General features: G+C 41.3%; 1 protein-coding gene across 1 annotated transcript in view; it reads right to left on the reverse strand.

Moving 5' to 3' along the window:
- LOC123962972 (myelin regulatory factor-like protein) overlaps nucleotides 1–12,175 on the reverse strand; it is a 31,349-nt gene extending 19,174 nt beyond the window's left edge. The window contains exons 1-13 of the mRNA XM_046039486.1: nucleotides 12,097–12,175; nucleotides 10,546–10,639; nucleotides 9,877–9,938; nucleotides 7,564–7,999; nucleotides 5,723–5,938; nucleotides 5,380–5,575; nucleotides 4,826–4,902; nucleotides 4,446–4,556; nucleotides 4,282–4,375; nucleotides 3,971–4,171; nucleotides 3,369–3,477; nucleotides 2,225–2,334; nucleotides 1,612–1,757 (exon numbers count right to left, since the gene is read on the reverse strand). Of these exons, the coding sequence (XP_045895442.1) occupies nucleotides 1,612–1,757; nucleotides 2,225–2,334; nucleotides 3,369–3,477; nucleotides 3,971–4,171; nucleotides 4,282–4,375; nucleotides 4,446–4,556; nucleotides 4,826–4,902; nucleotides 5,380–5,575; nucleotides 5,723–5,938; nucleotides 7,564–7,999; nucleotides 9,877–9,938; nucleotides 10,546–10,639; nucleotides 12,097–12,169 (1,925 nt within the window). The 5' untranslated portion in view covers nucleotides 12,170–12,175. The remainder of the gene's footprint in view (nucleotides 1–1,611; nucleotides 1,758–2,224; nucleotides 2,335–3,368; nucleotides 3,478–3,970; nucleotides 4,172–4,281; nucleotides 4,376–4,445; nucleotides 4,557–4,825; nucleotides 4,903–5,379; nucleotides 5,576–5,722; nucleotides 5,939–7,563; nucleotides 8,000–9,876; nucleotides 9,939–10,545; nucleotides 10,640–12,096) is intronic.
- Between the last annotated feature and the right edge of the window lie 264 nt (nucleotides 12,176–12,439).

Raw genomic sequence — 12,439 nt, forward strand, 5'->3', positions numbered from 1 at the left:
GTGGATTTTTCTTTACAAATGTGATCCACCCTTTCCAAGGCAGAAAAAGTCAAACAAACAGTCCAGCAAATGGGAAGATAAATCATCAGCAGCACATATTTAATGAAAACAGTTGCTATTGCATATAAAATATTTCTTCGGGGCCACAAGTGTTCATTGAACCTTCCAGTTCCAGTTTTTTCCTTCATGTATCTGTCCTTGTTAGGATGACGACAGTAAGATTGATAAGGTAGAGACAGAAGCTCAGGCGTCAGGCTGATATCGGTGTTCTCTGGGAGTATGGCAAGGTTGAATCTTCTAAGAATGTTTACGAGACTTACTGGCACAGATTAGAGTACAACTCATAGATAGCTCTGGTTAAGACTGATGAAGGCTTAAATATCATTTAAGCCTTCATCACACCTGAACCTGGCTCACAGTATTTTCATTAACAGCTATATTGCATCAATGCAGGGAGCCAGTAAGCTCATTCACTATTAGAGACACATGAGGCTCAAACATGATAGAATATAAATTACTACAATTTAACTCGTTCAAAAATAATGTTTTGTGAATAGCTTTACACACAAAAAAATTGTAGAAATAATTTATCAACACTTTTAAGACTCTTTCCATCCTCTAGGTCCTTCAACCGGCCTCGTGGCGTTCTGCTTCAGTCAGCCACTGTCTACATTTCCCACAATACCTTTCAACAAGCCACAGACAAGGTTCACAAACCACAGAACAGAAATTGGTCAGTTTATTCTTTCTTGTAGCTGCAAAGTATTCTGGTCTTTTAAGGCCAAACAGACACTAGCCTTTAGCAACTCGATTGTCCTTGAACTGTGGTTGGCATTGATTCACTGATAACACAGTAATGCTGCTATTATGCAACACACACACACAGGGTGTGTTCAGTACTTTTCCATGGCGTTTTTGTATACTGTACATTTTGACCTGAAATGCACTCACACACAGAGATTATGGGGTTCTGCTGTTTCATTGTTACTGAGAAAGGACAAATGCATCATTTTAAATAAATTATTCGAGTTAGATGAGTTACAGATGCAGTGGTGCTTGAAGTACAGTTGTGTGCTCAGCTCCCTCCTGCAACCTCCAACATGGAGAGAACTCTGTTTCACTCAAATATTGTTCACAAATCTGTCAAAATCTGTGTTAGTAGATAGTTGAAAATTATTTTGGCCTAACATTATATTCTCAGATGTCAAATGATCAATATTGTAACAATAATATTATTGTAATATTGATATTTGCTGACATATTAGCTCACAGTCCCAGCCACAAAGTTTAAAGACAGAACATTGGCTGTATTGAAGTATAAAGGACCAAACTATTCAGCATGTTGACTGACGGATCTTGACATTTAATTCATTCATGTGTTTTTTGTTTGTTTTCTGTATTTTAATTGTCTTTGAGATATGTGAAAAGCACTTCAAATATAATTTATATAATTTTTTTAGGTGGATGTTCGCTTGCAGCTTGATTAAAGGTCCAAAGTACGAGATATGTAGCCATGATTTTCTGACTATAAATGACCTTTTGTCCACCCCTGTAAATGGTGATATATATGTTTAGAGGAGAATGAATAAATAGCTGAATGGATAAAGTTACCCGGTGGAGCGCAGGCTGCCTGTCAGGCTCTTCAGTTTTGCCAGTCGGCCGTTCCAGACCTCCAGCTCTTTGATTCGTGTGTCCAGGTTGTCGGTGAGCTTTGACAGTTGCTGCACCGCCCCCACGTTCTCCATGAAGATCTGCTCCTAAAGGAGAAGGAAGAGGAGGGAATCAGAGGAAATACAGATTCTATACAAGGGAGATTTTCTCCTGCTGGAAAAGAGGTCTAACAATGATGATAATCTTCATATTCAACATCAAATTCCATGAGGATTGGTAGGATGCCTGTGGCTAAGGAGCTGAAGCTGTTGACTGATGGACAGAAAGCACCAAAATATTTTGAGTTTCACTCTGATAAAAGAAACCTTTCATAAGAAAATACATTGAGCAGCAATTTGTTTCAAGTCATTAATCATGCTAAAAATGCAAAACATCCTCTGCTTCATATCAATGCACATTAAATATTTTGGATTTTCTATAATAAGAGTTATGTGATGATTTTTAAGAACATTTGATGTTTGAAAAAGTATTCCACATTTAGGTGAATTGTAAACGTCATAAATTTGCATAAACATTAACCAAAGATGGGAGATGGGAGGGGAGAAGAGATTACCTTGTCCACCATGAGAAAGTTAGGAATCTTTTCTCCGTCAGAACAGCTGACGTCTCCGACCTCCTTCACCGCTGACGGCAGCAGCTCCTTCACCTCCTGAGCTATTATACCTGAAATATAATGTGACACTGTTATTATAATACATTCACACACACCTAGTATAACAAATAAACTGCAGTGTCAATATTATGATATATAGGGCCTGATTTACTAACATCCCGAATAAAGAGTGTGTGCATTCTAAAATATTGCACGTGTAATTTTGGTACCTGTTATGGGTGATTTACTAAGAATTATTGCGTCGATGACAACAGGAGAAAAACAATGGAGGTGGGAGTATTGAAATGAGGGTAATGTTTAATGTTTCCGCCTTGGAGAGTCGGGAGGGAAAGCAGCCACCGCATAAAAACCTTGGTTTGTTTCGTTCAGTGCGTCTCGAGTGTGGAAAACATCTGTACCTGCACATCCTGCCTGAGACTGCACTAAGGACTTGGGACAGCACACCTGGAAAACAAACCACGCTTGTGGGTCATACGCATGCGCAGAACTGCTAAGTAGCACATCTCGATAGGTAGCATAAATCGACGGAACACCGGTCAAAACGAAATTTGCTTCCTTGGCACAAGTGTTAATAGAACAGTATCGCCAAAGCTAAAGGAAAATACAAAAAAAATCTATTCATATAGTTAATCGAATAAATAAAATAAAATAATTGTATTTCAATACATTTATCTAATAAGCTATTGCTAATTTCTCCATGTCTTCTTTCATTATGTCTCCTTCTGGAAACAATAACAGCAGCCATCTCTGTGCAACACTTGCCGGTTTGCACCTTCCTTTCAAATGTATAAAATCCAGAGGCTGTTGCACTCACGTGAAATAGCATTTAGGCTTGGTAGATCACATTGCCTGTAGTAAATAAATGTATTTGCATGTTACGCCCCAAATTGCCTATTCATTAAGGCAAAAGTAGTAAATGAACAACAGGTGCTATCTTGCGCTTTTTAAAGACGTCATTCTGCGTGCACACCGTTAGTAGATCAGCTTACGTGCTAATTTGCTGGTGATATCAAGTTTGCACACGTTTTTACGCGCAAACCTTTAGTAAATCTGGCCCATAGTGTATAATAATGTGGCTTGTTACCTGTCTGGTGAGTGTGGTCTATTCCCATGGTGGAGGCAAACTCTGGTTTATAATCGAACTCAACGATTCTCATCTGAGTGATTCTCTTCAACTGCTGCTCAGAGTCGACCTGACGAGCAAACAGATGAGGACATTTTAAGGAATTTAATGATTAAGTGCAGAAATTTGAATCAATTGTAAGTGAAATAACCAATAATAACTGAATATTGTTATTGGAGGGGGAAGAATTCCACACAATGTACCCTTAAAATTCAGCAATAATTCAATGTGAAATGTTCATCACACTCATTACTTCACTAACTTGGCAAAAAAAAGGATTTTGCAGTTCAATTAGATATTGTGAGATTGATACAAATAATTTTGGTGATCAGGTTTTCCAAGAGTAGGCAGGGCTTCCTCCAGGAAATTAGTTAGTGGATGTGGTTAATTGCTGCAAATGATTAACTTATAACAATCTGTCATCCATATAATTACAAGATGACCATTGCTGAGTGATGGAGCATCACTTCTCGTTGGTGCTAGATCTCAATCATCCAATGCCATATTTAATGAAGTGTTTTTAATTTCCTGTGATGTTTTTAAATGATATGTCATTGTCTTACCTCCTGTATGTTTTCCTTGGCGCGGAGGTCGGACGGCTGCATGACGGCGCCCATCACCTTGGCGTTGCCGCAGACAACTAATGCCTCATCAGGGGAGTCTGTGTTGATGCCCACTCGGCCTTGACAGACCACAGCGTCCTGCACTGCCCCGCGCTGCCACAGGACGTCCCCGTCCATCTCAAACTGACCTGGGTTAGAAGCCTGCAGAGGGATTGATGAGATGATGAGTAATATAAATAAGACACAGATATGTGAGTGTTTGTGACAGTGGTTCAAATTTGTTGTAGGTCATTGGTTTTCTGTGTTAATACCCTGACGATGATTCTCTCCGACACCAGAGCTGTGAGGAGGAATGTCTCCTCTCTGCCCACTGCAGCGTACAGACCAACCACCATCTGAAAATATCTACAAACAAACACACAATTAGCATTTAGCTCTGACTGTTGTTCATTAATTCACATACTCACTCACACACCTCTGGTCAGGGTTGGGTTTGCCTTTCTTCCTCATGTTGTTGGCAGTCGTCTCGCTGAAGTGCAGTCGGCCAAGCGTTACCTTCGTAATTTTGCCGCCGGGCAGACTGACCCTGGAGAATCATTATTTATTGTTTTTAAAAGATTTATTTGTTCTTTTGCAAATTATTTAAATGTATTACTTATAGAAAACTGAAAATAGAGAGTTTCTGATAAGCCATATCAAAGTCCAAACCACTGACTGCGACCGGCCGCTTCCCCAAACTTTGTACACAGCTCCAGGACTGTCCCAAATTGTATTAAACTAGGGTATGGTTGGACTTAACTTAGACTAAACAGCTGGTGCAACTGATGATGTAGAGATGCTTTGTCTGTTGTCTACCTGACAGGATGGAAGGGCTTCTTGCTGCGGTTGGGCTGAGACTGCTCAATGGTCACCTGGTGGCTTGGAGATTCCAGCTGTGAGGAGTGAGACATACCGGTATCACACAGAGAAAATACTGAACGTCCCCTGCTTGTTGTGTATTCCACAACATTCAGCTGTCAACTGAAGCGGCTCATTTTTGGGAAAACATTTTGTAGATGTAAAAGTGCCAGCAAGTCGCCAGTCCGTCCCAGGGTCGGTTACATTTTGTTGACTGTAGACTTCCAACTGTCAACCCCACTGAGGTCAGGACTTTTAAAAATCTGTGTGCAGTCGCTGCTCCAAGCAGTTGTTAGTCAGCAAATATCTATAATGCTAACTGCTTCTATGCTAGCCATTTCCCCCTGCTTCCAGTGTTTATGCTAATCTAAGATGTCCTGGACCAATCTCTGCAATGGACCCACAACTTTTTAGGCAAAACTTAGCATAACTAAGCTTAATTCATTAATGTCTATGTAATGAGGAGGATTCACACTTATTCCCTGTATTTGGTTGGAGAGTCTTGTACACACCTTGACCCCGAACACTTTTATCTGGAAGTGGTCGACCTTCTGCGGCCCATTGGGCGTTCTCACGTATTGCGGCTCTGCTGTCATGCCAATGTGAACAGTGACCTGGAAGTGGTTCTTCTTCTGGCAGACGAAGGCTTCGTCAGCTACAGAGTAGATGAAGCCTTTATCTGTGTCTACGTGGTAGGCAGGAAGAGACCTAGAAAAGGAAGCTGGAAATTGAACTCCTTGTGTAGGTGTAGGTGCTTGGTGTAAGGTTAGTGATCTGTCCAGCAAGACAGGTCAGTGGCTGGCCAGATTTAAAATACACTGATAAAAACACTGATTCAGCTGGTTCTGTACTCACAGTGTCTGTGAGCTGCTGTCATACAAAGTGCTCCAATGTTCTGGTCTGTACTGATCCCAAGTTAACAGCTGGTTGGATCCCACACTCAGTCCACCACCACCTACACCGTGCCCTACACTGCCACCACGAATCCCATCACCTTCACTGCAGGAATCCTCAATTCCTGCTGATGGTTCCTCAGACTCAGATCTCCTCCTCTTTTTACTGTCTGGGGAACTAAAGCAGGAGGAGACAGACAACTCAGAACAAATAGCAAATCACTGACCATTTTATTTGTTTGTCACTACAGTTAAATTGCGATAACTTTGCTCATCTGAAAGCTAATTTTACATAATAGTTTTAAATAATTTTAATTCCCTGGTAATGAACAACACTACCCTAAGCATCATTAATGATCTCCTGGTTCTGTCTGATGCTGGTGGCTAAACAGTTTTGTTACTACTGGACTGCAGATGTGGGTAGGCTTCTCTGATATCGTTCTACTTTGGTTCCAATCTTACCTCAACAATAGAACATTCTCCCTTGCTTTTGGTAATGCTTTATCCTACACTGCCCATCTAACCTTTAGAGTGCCACAAGGCACACTTAGTTTTAGTCTTACTATTGTTTTCTTTTCACATGGGTGCTCTTTGAGACATTTTTTGCAAATATATTATCAAAGTACATTTTTATGCAGACAACACTCCACTGTATATTTTCTGTGCTGAATGTCCATCACTTTCCTGCAGCTTAATCATCACATCAAATTGTTCAGTATTCAACTCTCCTTCCTTCTGATCCATAATAACTTTTGCAGTCTATCAATCAGCGATCAACCTCTACCATCTGGGAGTCCCTATTTGACTCTGACCTCATGTTTGATGCTTAACTCAAGAAGGTTGTACAGTCCTGCTTTCTCTCTTTGAAAATATATTGGGACGTTTCTGCTTCCCTCTGCTGACTTGAAGAAGGTTAACCATGCTTTTATTTTATCCTGTTTAGACTACTATAATTCCAAGTCAGAATTCCCTTTCCTGACTACTATTATTCCAAAATGCGGCCGCAAGGATCTTAACAAATTTGAGAAAGTGCAGTCCCTTCACTGGCTACTAGTTAATGGCAGAATTGGTTTTACTAATTACATTCAAGGCTAAACTGTGTACAAAATACATCAGTTAACTCTTGTCCCATTATGAATTGGACAAACCAGTCACCTGCGACCCTGTACGCAGGATAAGTGGTTGACGATGGATGGATGGTTGTGATTGGATGCCAATGTTGGCAGATCGCTGTGCTGTTCAGACTACATTGCTGTTTTCTAATGGGGAGAATTGTGTGTGGTGTTCACACTTTGTGACTGATCAGCGACAGAGGATCACAGAATACTCACCTGAAGGAGAAGGACATGACATACTGAATATATAGATAATCACTGGACAGCGTTTTGTCAAGATAACCCATGCAAGAAGTGACATGGATATTGACTACATGCGAAACAGGAGTTGTTTATTTGAAAATGGATGTACGGAAGATACAAGCGGTGCAAGCTGTTTGTGCAATGATTTGTTATTTGTTCTGATAAAACTTGCAAAAACGTAATGACAAAGAATATGGGTGCAGGGATTGTCTGTGCATTCCTTGCTCTCTCATTGGCTGTAGCTCATTTGCGACAATCACTGCCAGTGACGACCCTTTTCACATCACAGGATGTGGAGTCGCTGACAGCTCCAGATATTCAGCATGCTAGATATCTGTCTGGCATTCGCGATACCTCGACATGCAGATGCAAATCGTGCTTAAAATCGTGTCGTGTGAACTAGGCTTATAAGTTACAAAACTGACACTGCTGAAGGTCAGCTTACCTGGTGTGTAGTGTTGAGGTGGAGCCCAGCAGACAGATTGAAGGGGGTGTGACTAAATTTGGCACAAGGCCGGGACCAGTGCAGGGTGTGGCATAGCTGTTCGAGGTGGGCAGTGGTGGGGAAGGAAGTGGAGGAGGGGTGTAAACCTGTAAACAGCTCTCAGGAGTCAGGTAGTGTATGTGTTCAGGTGAGTGGTGTGTGTGCTGGCACAGGGGGGCAGGTAGAGCAGGTGGTGCAGGTGAGGCCCCAGGCTTGAGGTAAGTGTTAGTGAGGCCCAAATGGCGGAGCTGATCATGGGTCAGCATCTCAGCGTGGGCAGTGGCACAGCCTCGATCCTTAAAGAGACAGGACGAAGAGGGGGCAGGCCGTTGTGCTGGCTGGAACACTTCCTGGTTGGTAAGCTGGTTGGACCAATAGGGCGGCTCATAGTGGAGGTCTGTCAATCAGATGAAGTACAAAATATCAGGACAAAATAAGTCAGCCCTCCTTTTTGTGTGTTAGCACACCACCAATATAGCAAAAGTTTGGACAGAATTCAGTTCATTTCAAGTAAGTTCCTTGTTTTCAATATCAATCAATATCAATATCAATTTTATTTATATAGCACACTTAAAACAACCAAGTTTGACCAAGGTGCTTCACAGGTTAAAATACAACAAAGAGACACTACTTATGCAGTAAAAGTACAGCAATAAAACATTATAATATCCAGTATACGATATATAGTGAAATTAAAATTGCCAAGAATAATAACAGACTTAACTCGAAGGAAATGCCAAAGAAAAGAGATGCGTTTTTAACAGTGATTTAAAACGTTCGAGAGTTGAGGCAGTTCTGATCTGGACTGGCAGGTTGTTCCACAGGTTAGGGGCAGCTACACTAAAGGCTCGATCGCCTCTGGTTTTAAGTCTGCTTCTGGGTGCATCCAGGAGGAGGAGATTGGCGGATCTCAGCATTAGCTGGAGTATGAACATGAAGAAGCTCTGTTAAGTACAATGGAGCCAATCCATTAAGGCATTTAAGAGTTAAAAGTAAGATTGTAAAGTCAATCCTGTAATGAACAGGAAGCCAGTGGAGGGAGCGCAACACAGGTGTAATGTGGTCCCTCTTCTTGTCCTCCTCTTCCTGTCAGGAGGCGGGCAGCAGCATTTTGGACTAACTGCAGGCGCTGAATTGATTTGTTTTCATCCTTAGATTTACTCAGAGAGGCATTAAGAAGTACATTTTTGTGAAGTTTCATGTATGGTTTAACTTTAGTACACTTTGATATGTGAATTTAAGCCACTGACAAATTCTAATCCATGTTGATAGTGCTGAACTTTAAAGGGAACCAGCGAGCCAAAATGGAAGAAGCAAACATGTTAGCTGTGTTGCACCATTTAACGTTAACTCTGCTTGGTTGGGGTGAAAACGCTACACAAAAGAAATGTGCCGCATGAACTGTGTTAACCTACTGTCTGGGTAGTGACTTAGTTAGCTTACTGGTTGCTAGGGTATCAAGCGATCTGGCTTGGTGAGCTACTTTGGCTGGCTAGCACCAAGCATCAACCTCAAGAACCTGAAGAATCAAGTGGCAAAAATTGAAATGGTAACTTGAGGCTGGTTCCAAAAGCAAGTCAATTCCCATAGACCCCAATGTCAAAATTCCCAGCTCTACAGCATCCTGTGGTATCTTACCACCACAGGATGAGAGTAATGTCCCTGACTGCTAAAGTCCAGACAACTGAAGTTTTTTCATCTACACGTTAAAAACCAACTTCAAAAACATTTTTCGATTTAAAGAGGTGGTATTATGCTCATTTTCAGGTTCAGGTTTATTTATTGGTTGTACCAGAACAGATTTACATGGTTTCATTTTCAAAAAACACTATATGTTTTTTCATACAGCACATCGCTGCAGCTCCTCTCTTCACCCTATTGAACGCTTTGTTTTAGCTATGGAGTGATACATCTTGTCTATAAATTAGCTTTGTTCGGAGTTGCAGATGCGCAGTTCCTAGTTAAGGACTACCAGCCAATCAGAAGCAGAGAACGGCGGGTCATTGAGAAGCCGGTAAACAGCTTTGATTCAGCTGTACATGTTGCCGACCAGCTTGGCAACATGGACTGGAGCGAGAGTTTCAGAGTGGTGAGTTATTAATCTGTAACAAAAGTATCTTTCATCTATAAAGTTTTAACTGAGCTCTGTCTCTACATCACAGGAACAACAAGGTTTATAACTCAATAAAGGAGAGGGAAAAGCCAAAAAGCAGAATACCACCTTGTTAATTATTCCATTAAAACTCTTCTTGATGTAAACGTAGTGAACAGTACCTGGTATCTGTGCAGGTGAACAGGCCTCCGAGCTTGAGTCAGGAGGAGACTCAGGAAGCATGCTGGGAAAAAACATGGAGACATGTTAACACATTGCAGTGTAGTGGAATTTCTGGAAGACCTTTGTTTTACTGTTTCTCCCAGTTTTGTGGAGAAATTTTGTAATAATTTCTGTTGAATGGCAAATTGCAGTTTTTCATATAAAGCCTTACTTTTTATATTTTTTTTATTTTGTGCGGTGGAAAGTGTTTTTGGTGTTTTATGCAGTGTTTTAACGGTATATTGTTTGTGATGAAAGCTCCTGGTTCTGATAACCAACTAGGTCAATGCTGTTTGTGTGTGTTATGTAACAGTATGTGTGTCCAGGAATGAGGATGACACAGCTGCCACTGCTCTTACTCCCTCTTCTACTAGTTGTTTTTCTTAATTCACACGTATGTTATGTTTCATTACTATACTTTATTCCCTCTTTATTATTATAAAACAAAACTCCTACTCTCGCTGGACCTTTTGCCAGTACAGGAAAGTAACTAGGTACGTTTTCATGGTACTGTTCTGTTCTTAATTTTGCAGTATTATGTATTATGTACTTTTAGTTTATAGTCTATATGTTAATGTTAGTCTATGCAATGTCCCCAAAATGACAGTATGTGTGGGTGTGAATCTTACAAGCTGTTGGGGTCCATGTCATTGCTGAGGTACTGCTCCAGGATGCTTGTATCCACAGCGACTGAGCTGTCCAACACGCCACTCACATCCTGACCTGCACACACACACACACACACACACACACAGTAATCAATAGTTCTTGACTGTAATGGCCAGATGAAGATAAGGAAAAAGATGACATACTGAATGTGTAGATAATGCTAACAATCAGGGGGAGAGTTTGTATCACAGGAGACATTTAAAAAGTGATAACGCTCATAAAGTTGCTTTAAACTATGAGTCAACTTTCACCCGTTTGCACATAAATTCATGCACTTTGACACACAGACTGTAGGAGCCATGGATTGAAACACCGACCTTCTGATCAGTGGATGACCACTCCACATCTAAGCCACAGCCACCCCGGTGTATGATTTATGTACAGATATAGACAGAGAAATAACTAAAACGTGAATGAATACAGAGTATATAGAGTTAACAGTGGTCAGAAATAGTAGAGTGAATCTCCAATCAGAATGCTTCAGACTCAGCTTTGTAGAACTAGCTGTATGAATTCAAGGACCCCTGGAACCTTGTTAAGGACCTACTAAACCTCCCCAAAAACACGACAACCCTTTTTCCTCAAGGACCGCTAGCACTACTGTATGGACAACTTTAATGTCTTTACCAGAATACCACCAGAAACAAGGAAAACTTAAAACTCCTTACGATGCCACAGAACCCTGAAATTCTGCAAGGATCCCTGGAACCTTGTACCTCCTCGAGGGTCAAAATATCTGCCTCTACAACCCTTGGAACCACGTCAAGGACCACTTGAATCTCCTGATGAACTCCTCAACCATTTTTAAGGACCAGAAGAACCTCCTTTAGGATTCCTGGAACATCCATAGGGACCGCTCTAACAAGAACCAGTTAAAGGATCTTCTCCAGGACCACTAGAACTACCTTTAGGGCCTTTTGAACTTTCTCAAGACCTCCTGGAATGTCTCCCTCAAGGACCACTAGAATTAGTTAAATTTCCCCAAGGAGGACCATTTGATCCACTGATTTGGACCTACTAATGGACTCTTGGACGGTTCTCTTCAAGGACCAACAACAACTACCTGTACCTGAAGGACCACTTGAGCCTCCTCAATGATCCTAGAATTTACTTTAAGAAACAATTGGAACCTCCTGGACTCCACATGACTCTTGAGCGATTCTTGGATCCTCCTCAGGAACAATATAACTTCTTCAAGGCCAAGTAGAACCTATATTACCTTCTGAAGGAGTCCTGGAAACGTTGAATGGCCTCATTGAAAAACATTTCAGCTCCTTAAGAAGCTGCTGAAATTCAGCCAGTGATTCTGTCTGTGCTGGCTTTTTTGAAAAATAACCAAATATGTAAACTTAAGTCTACAAAGTACTTTCCATGCAATCAGGTCTAAGAATATTCATTATTCTTCTCATCAACATGTTTTAAAGTTATGACAAATAAAAGCTTATACGGGTCGGTTATGTTGAGCAGAATAACTAATATAAGCAGATGACATGTAGTATTGAGAAGCTCACCGCTGAAGAACTGCTGCAGCGCCTCGTTCTCTCCCAGCACCTGGAGAGGCAGCCGGCCTGCTCCGGGCTCCATGCTGCCCAGCAGGGGGGCGCTGCAGCCGGGGACCCGGAGGGGCGCCTGCTGCAGAGCTGGGGACAGACACTGCCAGTGAATTAATAAATTAACACATATAACTTTTAAAGACAATTTTAAAATAACTGAGCACAGAAGAGCAGTTGATTTTTCTAACAGGGTTAATGCCAAATATGATACTAATAGCAATAATCAGTGAAATGCAGAATGTTCCTAAATGTCCCAACATTTACTGATCTCTCAGGCTTTGCAGTAAAAAATCCCCCGCAT

Source organism: Micropterus dolomieu, linkage group LG23, assembly GCF_021292245.1.
Source record: "Micropterus dolomieu isolate WLL.071019.BEF.003 ecotype Adirondacks linkage group LG23, ASM2129224v1, whole genome shotgun sequence".
NCBI lineage: Eukaryota > Metazoa > Chordata > Actinopteri > Centrarchiformes > Centrarchidae > Micropterus > Micropterus dolomieu.